General features: G+C 44.0%; 1 protein-coding gene and 1 non-coding gene across 4 annotated transcripts in view; both read left to right on the top strand.

Annotated features, from left to right (window-relative positions):
* The window catches only part of ARNT2 (aryl hydrocarbon receptor nuclear translocator 2), a 147,014-nt gene that overhangs the window by 71,031 nt on the left and 63,504 nt on the right, over positions 1-12,479 (top strand). For 2 of the 3 annotated variants that reach the window (XM_088656510.1, XM_088656511.1), the window contains 2 exons: positions 4,084-4,149; positions 8,558-8,652. In XM_088656510.1, coding sequence (XP_088512636.1) covers positions 4,084-4,149; positions 8,558-8,652 — 161 coding nt within the window. The remainder of the gene's footprint in view (positions 1-4,083; positions 4,150-8,557; positions 8,653-12,479) is intronic. The other variant, XM_035131344.3, reaches the window with a different exon arrangement.
* TRNAA-UGC (transfer RNA alanine (anticodon UGC)) lies at positions 10,785-10,857 on the top strand. Its single transcript has one exon. It is a non-coding gene; the product is annotated as a tRNA-Ala (tRNA).

Here is a 12,479-nt window from a genome sequence, read left to right as displayed (position 1 = left end):
CCCTAGACCAGCAAGGATTCCTATGAATTGTTCCTCTAAAAAAGCAAGCAAACTTCTAATATGGTTTCATTGGACAGCAGATAAACAGTCCACAGGCTTTCCTGCAGACGCTTGGAACTGAAAAGCATCCAGATACATTGATTGGTATCTTCCCTTGGATTCAGTCTGTGCAGTAAAATATGGGGAACATGAATGCTTGGCAAAGTTGGGGCTCTATGGCCCCATGATAGACCTTCTGATCTGCAAACGTTCGCCCTCTTGAGTGGTCACCTGGAAGGGTTCTATTTTATTTCCATGCTTGGCATGTAAAAGGTCAAAGGATCAGCTCCCAGCAGCTCCAAGCTGCAAACTGGACTAGTGAGAGGGCGTGGCAAGGTCAGGAAAATTCAGGGACATTGGAGGAAACTCTGGGTTGGCTCCACTGCTGCATGATCACTACCCCTACCTTGTCTCTACCTTGCAGCAGCAACCCCTCACCACTACCGTCTCCTCCCTTGCAGAGCTGCTACAGCCAGTGCTGAGTTAGATGGACAAGTGGCCTGGCTCAGTATCACAAGTCAAGTTTCCTTTCAAATATGAGTCTCCATATTGGTGGTTCAGCAGGCCATGAAAAAGAGGTCCGATCATTGCTTTCAATGTGTAACTAAATCATTTTACAAAGGTGGATTCTTTGCCAACCCATGAGTAGCATATGCTGTTCATTGAAGTCTCTGGTGCCTGCTTTCATTACCACGTCAATAAAGCTGAATTTTGCATTTTTCTGCCATTAATAAAAGAACCAACAGCTCATATCCTTTCTACAGTCGTGTTTACCAGAACTTAATTTCCCCTGTACTTCTTCAGGAGGGAAAAAATTATTCAAATCAACCACCGGAATGCGAGCCTTTGTGTCATCCTAATGTGTGACTATTGAAACCAGCACTTTAGGGGCCAAACATTCCACAGTGGAATGGAAATGGGGACTGTGTTTGCGTTTCACAACAAACCAATGTTATTATTTAAAAACATGTTGAAAGGCAAGAGGAATTAATCACCAACTAATTTTAGCAGATGAGCAAATCTCGAGAACATCTTCATTTTGCAATTTTCAAACATTTTAGGTGACTGCCTGTTAAATGTTTTATTGTCTCGGTCAAATTGCATTTGCAGTAATTAAACATCCCATGGGTCTGTGGGTTATGATTTAGCCATTCTTTGGCCTCAGAATATATTTGGGATTCTTCTACTCATTCTATCTCATAAATTGTTTTTTTTTTCCAGTTTGAGGTGCTGAACATCATCACCAACATCATTATTTAGTATTTCTTAGATTTCTATACCACCCTTTATCTAATGATCTCAGGGTGGTGTAGAACATTAAGAACATAATTTAGGGAGTATAATAATATAAAACATACAGAGCAGAATACTAGGCAGCATAATGAAATAATCATAATAACAGTCTCTCCCTTCCCCCCTCCAGGCTATAGATTATTTAATGGCCAAAGGCTTGAGTAAAGAGGAATGTTTTTGCCTGGTGCCTAAATACATGTAATGATGGCACCAGGTGAAACCGTTCTTGTGTTGTCACCCTCTAAACATCTTGGGGAGTGGGGACATAGAGAAGGGCCTTGGATGACAAGTGCAGGGTCTGGGTTGGTTTCAACAGTGTGATGCAGCAGCTAAAAAAGCCAATGCAATTCTGGGCTGCATCAATAGGAGTATAGCACTTAGATCAGGCATCCCCAAACTTCGGCCCTCCAGATGTTTTGGACTACAGTTCCCATCTTCCCCGACCACTGGTCCTGTTAGCTAGGGATCATGGGAGTTGTAGGCCAAAATATCTGGAGGGCCGCAGTTTGGGGGTGCCTGATCTAGAACAAGGGAAGTAATAGTACCACTGTGTTCTGCTCTGGTCAGACCTCACCTGGAGTACTGTGTCCAGTTCTGGGCACCACAGTTCAAGAAGGATACTGACAAGCTGGAACGTGTCCAGAGGAGGGCAACCAAAATGGTCAAATGCCTGGAAACGATGTCTTATGAGGAATGGCTTAGGGAGCTGGGCATGTTTAGCTTGGAGAAGAGAAGGTTAAGGGGTGCTATGATAGCCATGTTTAAATATATTAAAGGATGCCATATAGAGGAGGGAGAAAGGTTGTTTTCTGCTGCTCCAGAGAAGCGGACACGGAGTAATGGATTCAAGCTACAAGAAATAAGATTCCACCTAAACATTAGGAAGAACTTCCTGACAGTGAGAGCTGTTCGACAGTGGAATTTGCTGCCAAGGAGTGTGGTGGAGTCTCCTTCTTTGGAGGTCTTTAAGCAGAGGCTTGATAGCCATCTGTCAGGAATGCTTTGATGGTGTTTCCTGCTTGGCAGGGGGTTGGACTGGATGGCCCTTGTGGTCTCTTCCAACTCTATGATTCTATGTATGGGGAGAGGTGGTTCTTCCTGCCATGACAACTGCTGGTAGCCATTTTGTATCTTTTCAGAATCATAAAATTGTAGAGTTGGAAGGGACCCCAACAGTCATCTAGTCCAACCCCCTGCAATGTAGGAAACTCAACTAGATCATACATGACGGATGACCACCCAACCTCTCCTTTAAAACCTCCAGGGAAGGAGAGTCTGCCACCTCATGGGCGTCTGTTCCATTACCAAACAGCTCTTACGGTCAGAAAGTTCTCCCTGGTATTAAGGAAATGTTTAGGACAGTACAAAGGGGAAAGAAGAGGTGACAAATATTCAGAGAAAGTTCTGTAAAGTCACATTATTCTTTTGCGGGGCTGAGGTGGGGAGAAGGGAAAGAAAGAAAGAAAGAAAGAAAGAAAGAAAGAAAGAAAGAAAGAAAGAAAGAAAGAAAGAAAGATCTCGGAAATTTCCTCAGAAATAAATGTCTTCAGATAAATTCCAGCTGAGCTCTAGTTGAAAATCCTTGTGGTGTGTGCTCTCCAAGTACTGGAAATGAACTTCTATGAGTTGTTATATTTACTGGTCAGTCTTGCCAAACAGTCAGCCACCTGGAGATAAAATCCATCCCTTCCAGGTGACCACTCGAGAGGGAGAACGTTTGCAGATCAGAAGATTCTTTTGTTTTCATTCAGCTCACCACAAAATGACTAACGCAGGCATAGGGCTTGTAAAAATAATGATTATGGGCTAGTAAAAAAGAATCGTGGGCTAGGAGCTCCTTTACCAAACTGTTGTTGATTGTGCAATTTGTATTTCACCCTTTTTCTTTTATGAGTTACGGTTTTCTGGTGTGTGTTTCCCTACCCCTACCTAATTTGAACAATTGGAACATCTAGGGCAGCCTGGTGTCTCCAGGAACTGTTTTGACTGGGCCTGATAGAGGTTCCCATGTGCACTATACATTTAAAGCACTATTATACTGATTTAAAAAGTCATGGCTCGCCCACAAAGAATCCTGGGAACTATAGCTTCCTAACTGCAGGTTGCTAATAGCCTAACAGAGCTACAATTCTCAGAGCTCCTTGGGAAGAGGGATTGATTGTTAAACCACCCTGGGAACTGTAGCTCCGTGAGCTCAAAGGGGGTCGCCTAGCAACTCTCAGTACTTTTAACACACTACAGATCCCAGGATGCTCTGGTGAAGCCATGGCTATTTAAAGTGGTACAATACTGCTTTAAATGTACAGTGCAATGGGGCTGAAGCTGTAGTCCAGAACATCGGGAAGGCAGCCGGTGTATTGGGGGAAACAGGTCAAGGGACAGACAGTTTCAAGGAAAATAGCCTACAGTTCTCAATCCAATTAGGTTTGCTAAAAATCGTCTACACAAAAAGATTCCTGATGCCCCATACTATATTGGCCTGAATATAAGCATCACTTTTCCCCCAAATGCGGACCGTGAAAAGTTAAAGTGCGGCTTAAATTTGCGACCTTATGAAAATTGGCTTTTATGATATCACTCCTGAAACAGACATACGGTAAAATGGGACGGGTGTGAGTGCCCACGGAATTTTAAGGGAGCGGCTTATATTCGGGTGTGGCCTACATTTGGGCCAATACAGTATTGTCTCTCCCCTTCCCTCTGCAATCAAGTGTTTTTATTCAACTAGTTGATGTGCTGGTTTGCCTGCAGGTGTGGAAATGCACCGCTGGATCACTTGCCTCTAAACAGAATAACCACCATGCGAAAAAGATACAGGTAGGTGTCTTTCCTTCGCTGATTCAACATCCGGTTGCCCATTTTGTCAGGTCTCCTCTCGAGACCCTGGAGAGTTGCTGCTTTTCAGAGTAGACATTGGGGTAGATCCAGACTTAGCCACGCTTAGAGTAGTCCTCTTGGAATCAGTGGGACTCAGTGTGTAAGTTAAGTCACATTGAATTCTGAAGGTTGACTCAGAGTATGTTCATGTTTGCAGCTTTAAAACACAACGAGGTCATTCCCACCCCCTGCATTTGAAGCAGGGTGGATTTGATTTAAATCACGATTTAAATCACTAGTCAGTATGACTTGATTTAAATCATTTTTTTAACAGAGAGACTCATTCTTGCTGGTGTAATCTTAATATTTACAACCAGATGAAGGTTTCGTTTTTGGAATAATAAATTTTCAGAGTAGTTTTTACAGTTATATCAAAAATTACTGATTTGATTATACACTTAGAAATACATTGACAGATAATTATGAAATTATTGTGAGGTGTAATAAGTTAACTGTTGATATTTGGAAAACTTTTCTGCTGTACTTTATTGGAAGGAGAAAAATAATCATTCCTTAAAAACAATTTAAACAACTTATTTAACTAAAACAATAACATTGTAGCATATGTATCCAAGTTTGTTAACCGACGTGGTTAAATGATTTAAAAACAAAACAAACTTTAGTCTGAGGTTTAGCACACATGAGAAACTTAAAACAAATCCATACTTCCTGATGAATAGCCTTTGGACTATAAAGGTAAAGGGACCCCTGATCATTAGGTCCAGTCGTGACTGACTCTGGGGTTGCGGCGCTCATCTCATGTTATTGGCTGAGGGAGCCGGCGTACAGCTTCCAGGTCATGTAGCCAGCATGACAAAGCTGCTTCTGGCAAACCAGAACAGCACACGGAAGCACTGTTTACCTTCCCACTGTAGCGGTGCCTATTTATCTACTTGCACTTTGACGTGCTTTCGAACTGCTAGGTTGGCAGGAGCTGGGACCGAGCAATGGGAGCTCACCCCATCACAGGGATTCGAACCACCAACCTTCTGATCAGCAAGCCCTAGGTTTAACCCACAGCGCCCCGTCTATAATGTAACTTAAATAGAAAACTATCTTTAGAAAGATTTTTCCTCCAAAAGCATATTATTTTAAAAATCCGATTTAAATAAAAAAATCAGATTATTATTATTATTATTATTATTATTATTATTATTATTATTAAAAAAACGATTGATTTTTATCTACCCTGATTTGAAGCTGCATATGCATGGTGGTGTTCAGATTAGAGATGGGGCAGGGATGCCTTCCCCTGGTGCTCATTACTGTTTTGGTTCTTCTATCCATACAACCTGTGTGGAACTCCTGTTCATCAAACAGCCATCTTCACTTGTCCACTCTTCTGCGCATGTGTCTCAAGGGCTCACATTGCCACTTAATCCACATCCAGTTTTCTATTTAGACTGAAGCTGGTTTGAGGGGGGGGAGGGGAACCCCACATCAACCAGCCGTATTTCTCAAGGAACTGCAGGATCGATTTAGATTGGGGCTAGCTAGTATTGTATGAACGTGGCTTCTAAAACTAGCGATGGGAGCGCACTGAATGTGGAGTAAGTGGTAATGTGAACATTTGGATCCACCCCAATATGAGGCTACATACTGATGTGATTCGCAATAAGGAAGACAAGCTCAATATGGGCCATTACCGCTGGCCGGTGATCATATTTGTACGGCGAGGAAAAGAGTGTTAATTGCTTGATATGTGGAAGCTAAAGAATTCAGTAACTTTGCCAACGTGCTGATTTAATTTTAGCAGAGCAATTGAGTTAACAATTGGCAAAAGAGTGGAATTACGATGAGCAAAGAACTGATCTCATGCTCTGACTCTGCGTTCTTTAGTTAAGTACATTTAATTAGAAATAAAAAAATTAAATGCCAGTGTGTTACATCCCTATTTAGGTAGATACCGTGTTTCCCCTTTTTTAAGACACCGTCTTATAACTTTTTTCCCTCAAAAAAACACGCAGTGGCTTATTTTCAGGGGGTGTCTTTTTTTTAAAGTGCTGGTACAACTGGGACCCACTGGCTCAGGACGCTCGGTGCTCTCTTCTGCGCGCTGCTGGGCGCGTTGTTGGCGCTGCCAGTTCCGAGCGCCTGCAGGGTGGGGTGGGGTGGCAGTGCTTTAAACCCCCAACCCTGTAGAAAGCAATGGAAGTTATGGACCGTAACAATCCTTAAGAGGTGCAGGTCTTAAAAAACCCCTGGTATCACCCTTGAAGCACAGCCTTCCAAAGTCAGGGGGGAAGAGGTCTGTTTAGACAAAGGAAAGGATCGGGGGTGATTCTGCGCCCTGGGACCCACAGAACTATTTTAAAAATCCCAACCTGGGGGGGGGGTCAAATAGTGAAGCCCCATAGCCCTGTAGCATAAAAAATCCAGGAATTGTAAAATTAACAACAATAATAGGGGGGGGGCACTCTATCCAAAGAGTTAAGAAGGAATGGGAAAGTGTTGAGTTATATATGGAAAAATATGGAAAGGAAAGTTAAAGATAAAAAATAATAATTATCGCAAGGGAAAAAGTAACATCATAAAGGGTAATAATATTAAATATAAAATAGACAACACAACAGAAAAAGCAAGTATATGACTAAATGAGATCGCACAGGAGTGAGGGAAGTGGGGAGAGAGGGAGGGGGGTAAGGAATGGAAGGAGGCAATGGTTGGAGGAGGGTATAGGGGGGTGAATTAAAGGAAAATTAAGACTGAGAAGCGCATGGTTTTTGTTTTTTAAAGATGCAAAGGCTTGCAATCAGCCAAAGTATAGAGCCCAACTTCCAGGAGACTGCGATCTACTTGCGGATTTATAAACTGGAAGTGATCTACCCCCGTTTTATTGGTGTTCAGGTCAGAGTTGTTTTTAGAGAGAGGAAATATCCCATTTTTGAGGTTAAAGTAAAAGTTCCTGACCTTTTTTTATAATGAGGAAATGCTTCTAAAACTCCGTTCTTCATTCCACGAAGGGGAGAGGGGGTGGGGCCGGGTGCTCAAAGACAAAAGAAATGGAAAAGGAGATAGCGATCAACTGCAGCCTCCTGGGGATCGAGCATTCATGCAGCCGCCGGGAGAGGCAAGGGCTGCAGCCGAGTGCTGCTTCACAAACAAACGGGGGAAAGTGCTTAGAACCCAGAGAATCTGGCTGAAAAACACGAAGCAGCAACAGCAATTGCACACACACCATCCCAAGCCAGCACAGTAACCAAGTCCCAAAAGCAAGAAAGGACTCAGCAAACACTGCTGCGGCCGGCGTTGCTGCTGCTGACTCGGGGAGCTCAGTGCTCTATTCCGCACAGCGCCTATCACTATGGCTTATTTTCAGGGTACGGCTTATATTTCTCAAATGCTTAGAAATGCTGCTATGGCTTATTTTATGACTACGCCTTAAAAAGGGGGAAACACGGTAAGACTTAATCTTATATGCTATAAGATTCATCTATAATGTTCATCTTTTGAGTGAAATCAGTGAATGAACACCTGGGAGGAAGAGAGATGAACACACTTTCTCCATCCTATGCCACCATCTGCTCTGGGGAGTCCGTTTTAATTGTATACTGGTTATTAAACTAGTGGCTCAATTCAATCATCACGTCAAACCATGGTTAAGGAAGCATTAAGGTTTGGCATTATGCCTTATATAGAAATGAAAATAATAATAATAATAATAATAATAATAATAATAATAATAATAATAATAAACCCACAGTTTGCAGTTGGCCAACAAATTCAAATTGAAAATGGTGGCTTGAAGTAGGTTTGCAAACCATAGTTTGGCTTGATTCCTGAATTAACAAGCTATAGTTAAGGCTGTTGCTCCACTTCCAGATGTCAATGCAACCTGGAGAACCAAGTGCTGATTAGAGAGAGAACAGAAGCAGACAAGCATTTGTAAGCATAGCTGCCAAGTTCTCCCTTTTTTTTAAGGGAGATTCCCTTATGCTGAATAGGCTTCCTCGCGAGAAAAGGGAAAACTTGGCAGCTATGGTTGCAAGCCATGTTTAGGGTACTTAACTATGGTTAGCATAAACCATAGTTCAGTATGATGACTGAATTGAGCTAGTGCTGCCGCAAAGGTCCTTAAATGGGAACTTTGGGCTCAAAATTGAGAGGGGAATAATTCAGCCTCCCACTCCAACACTGAGGCAGTGTTGAGGAGCGTGAAATTTTTTTTGGATGCTTGTAATGGTGGGGGCTTACACGGAAGGGATAAAATATTTTGAAGATGGATATAGTTTGGCCTTACTGTGGCAATAGCAACAGTCTTCTTGGGTTGGTTTTTTAAATGCTTCTTTTGAGCTCTGTCAACCACAAACTTAATGGCATAATACAAGTGTTGTTTATTTCCATTTAGGAATGGCCTTGGCCCGGTGAAAGAAGGAGAGGCCCAATATGCTGTGGTCCATTGTACTGGTTACATTAAAGCCTGGCCTCCGGCAGGTAAAATAGGCAAGGCACATCTTTAATTCTTTCTATATGAATGTTTTTGGTTTGGGGAGTGTCTCCTTATGTTCTGCTGAAATGGATGGGAGCACATCCATGGCCGGGCAGCCTTATCCCTCTGACCACTCATCATTATCACACTACCAGTCCCTGGGCTCTGAACCTTCTTCCCTTGGAGGTTCCCCATCTGGTTCCTCCCACCATTCCTCTGTCCCCAACCAGTCCATAACATCCCCCTTTGGCTTCAATCAGGGGCCCCTGCTCATCACAATAACGAGGCACTTTTATGTCGTTTGGTGGGGTGGTTGACTTTTGTGGGGAGTGTTGCTTTTTGGGGGTCTATGTTATATTTGTTTTGGATTACCATAGTTGGGGAGAGGGTTCTAAGCATCACCTTCTGTGAAATGGCCATTTCTTGGTGCTCACGACAGTTTATTAGATTTCCAGGTGTGCCTCTCGGCCCCCAAAAGGGATGGGTACCCCCCTGAGCCTAGGGGATGCTCTCAAGAAGTACAAGGTATTCCATAGCCAAATGTCCCTGATTTATTTCTGCAAGTTGAATCTAGGCAGGTGTTACAGCCCTACTCAAGAGCATAACCCACCCCAGTGCTGCTTATTCCCATATATACACTCTGCTAGCCTGTTTTGGTTCCCAAGGTGGGGGAAGCTTCCCTGGGGCTCCAGACAAGCAATAGCAGCGCAGCATCTCCTTGTGGGATGAAAGTAGCCTCCTTTCCCCATGCTGCTTCCAAAACCATAGGTCCTTGCAATGTCTTGACATTGCAACATCTCCTTCCTCTCGGGACTGGTGGGGGGTGAACTTCAGCTCCCATCATTCCTGCCAGAAAATGCCAATGCTAAGGGGTGATGGGAGTTGTACTTTGGGAGCTGGGATCTGAGCTGCTCCCCCTCCCCACTCATCCTTTGAGCAGCGATGTGTTGGCAGGCAAGTTAATGGGGAAAGAATTGGGCCTGGAGGTGGCAATGGGAAATCAGTTTGGACAGTGAAACGTGACCAGAGTGGAGAAGGAATTGAGCTGATGGGTGGGGACCCTCGAATGGCCCAATCAAACATTGAACACCCCTCTCCCCAAAGGGTTTTTGGTGTCTGATTGGCCCCGCACGAAGGACTCTGATTCATTTTCAGGGCAAGCAGCCTGCAGCTCACCCATCCTTATGGGCAGGTCAGCTCTCGTCAGCGGCAGTCCGCTCCAAGCTTTCGGATGGGCTCAGTAGGGTTTTTCTTTGGAAAAAAATCAGGCATTCCAACGGGATATTGTAATGCATGCAAAGGAAAGAGGCAGCCCAGCTGCACAGCCATGCCTTGGCCCTCTGTCCCCAGCCAGCAGCCACCTCTGATGCTGAACTGGTGTGGAAATGCAGAAGTTTGGGATCTAGCTATGGTCGCAATTCACACCGTGCAAAACCCTGGAACAGTCATGGGTTCACCGCCCCCAAAGAATCCTGGGAACTGTAGTTAAGGGTGCTTCCATACACTGAGCTGCAGTTCTCAGCGCCCGTGATAAACTATAGTTCCCAGGATTCTGTGGTATAGGAGTGTTTTAAACGTATAGTGCAGATGTGGCTGAAGTTATAGTAGTTCAGGGATAGCCATAAGGTTGCTGTCTTAGATGTTTGGGGCTGCACATCCCAGAATCCCTGAATGTCAGGTATGCTGGTTGGGAGTTGTAGTCCACAACCTCTGCAGGGGCACCCCTTGAACATTCCTTAATAAGACCATTCTGGAGGGAGAGGACTTAGGTAAATACAAGGCTGCTGTTTCTTCAGCTTCTCGCTTGTGGAGGTTGACCTTGTTTCTTCAACACTCAACAGCCATTTATCTCTGGTGTCAAACCAGATTTGGAACTGACTGGATCTTCACAGTCAGCTTGTGATAACAGCATTTTTGGGGGGGGGGGCAGTGCTGATGATGAAGAGCATTGCATTTTGGCCAGAACAGGTAACTTCTGTGTTTCCTTATAGACAGTTCAAAAGCACCCAGTTTGAAGTCAGTGAGAGTTTGCTTCAGAATGGATGCTTTTGAGCATAACCCCCCCCCCCCAAGGACATCCTGTTCCCTCTCAGTCTGACTCAGTATAAGACAGTGCCCTGTGTTCTGGCCAAAACACACTAGGGAAGGTGTTGTAGCTCAGTGGTTAGAGCATCAGCCTTGCATGCAGAAGGTCCCAGGTTCAATCCCTGGCATTTCCGGGTAGGGCTAAGAGTACCCTCTCTCTGAAATGTTGGAGAGCCACTGCCAATCAGGGTAGACATCACTGAGCTAGATGGGCCAATGGCATGACTTGGTATAAGGCAGTTTCCAAAGTTCTGGCTGAACCACATTGGGTATCAATCGAAATGCAGTACTCTTCAGCATCTTGAAATGCGTTCTGCTTTTTTCTATTTCCCATCAGATGCTTCCCTTTTGTGTGTCTGTGTATGGATATTTTAGAATAATAGAATTTGTAGAGTTGGAAAGGGACCATGAGAGTCATCCAACCCCTTGCAATTCAAGAATATTTTGCAATAACATGGGGCTCAAACCCATGACTCTGAGATTAAGAGTCCCATAACCTGTTGTTGTTGTTAAAAATTATATACCTTCCTTCGAACAAGGATCACAAGGCGGTTTTCAATATAAGAACACAAAAATACATAACACGGTAACAAACAAACAGCAATAAGGAGACACAGACAGAGATAGTTTAAATAAGGTCATGGATTGTTCAGTTAGCCAAAGGCCTGCCTTGCCTACACTGAAAGCAGCTTTTTGGAGCCTAGGCATTATAACCTCTGCAGTAAGTCAATCCTGTCCTGTTTTGAATGAGGGCTTCTGGGAATGACATTGCTTTTCCCCTTTCTTGGTCCATTGCACTGTTCAAAACACACACACACACACACACACACACACACACACACACACACACCAGTAACTCAATCGCTCGCATGGGACTATTTCCATATGGGAAAATGTGAAAAACAACAGGAGACCAAGAGGAGAATCCAGCATTGTGAAGGGGTGGTTTGGCTGACCTTACCACTTGGATGAGCTGAAGAACTCCTCTTCCCTCTGACAGCTCCTGCTGATATGAATCAGAACTGGAGTTATCTTGCCCTTTCATTGCCTGAGCTTGAACATACCACAAACACACATTGGGGGCGGCTTTCTTTTCTCTGCCCCCCTCCTCCCCGAAGAATGCAAATGCCCTCATCCCAATCACACTACAGCCATAGGCTCTCTTAGCCAATTTTAACTTCTGGCCGTACATATTTCTGGTGGGTAGTGCTGTATTCTCTTTTGCATCTTCTTGACAGTTTTAAAGATAGCTTGATTAGTGTGTGTGTGTGTGTGTGTGTGTGTGTGTGCACGCACGTAGATGGCACACAGTACGTTCTTCTGGCATTTCAGAAGCCACTTAAACCAAATGAACCTAATTCACATCACATGGCTGCCGTGTGTGCTGCAGCTATGGAAAGTGCGGTGGGGCAGGGGGAGGTCAGAATCCTTCCCTTTGTGTTTCCAGCTGGCACTTAAGAAGATGGTTGGGTTATTGTAAATCACATAACCGTTTCAATTTCGCTTTTGGATTACTGTAAAATAACAAAAAACGAACGAACAAAAAACACAATTTCAACTGTGATTTCAAAAGAAAAGGTCGGCAAAACAATAGGAACACAGGAAGCACCCTTACTACCAAGTAAGCCTTTTTGTCTATCCAGCTAGTATTCTTTACTCTGGCTGGCAGCAGCTGTCCAGCACCCTTCCCGGGGCCTACTACCGTATCAATTTAACTGAGATGCCGGGATTGATCCCAGGTCCTTCTGTATTCAAA

This window comes from Zootoca vivipara, chromosome 13 (genome assembly GCF_965207765.1).
Source record: "Zootoca vivipara chromosome 13, rZooViv2.hap1.1, whole genome shotgun sequence".
Classification (NCBI taxonomy): Eukaryota; Metazoa; Chordata; class Lepidosauria; order Squamata; family Lacertidae; genus Zootoca; species Zootoca vivipara.
The sequence above is the reverse complement of the archived record's forward strand: the minus strand, read 5'-3'. Positions and strand labels throughout refer to the sequence as shown.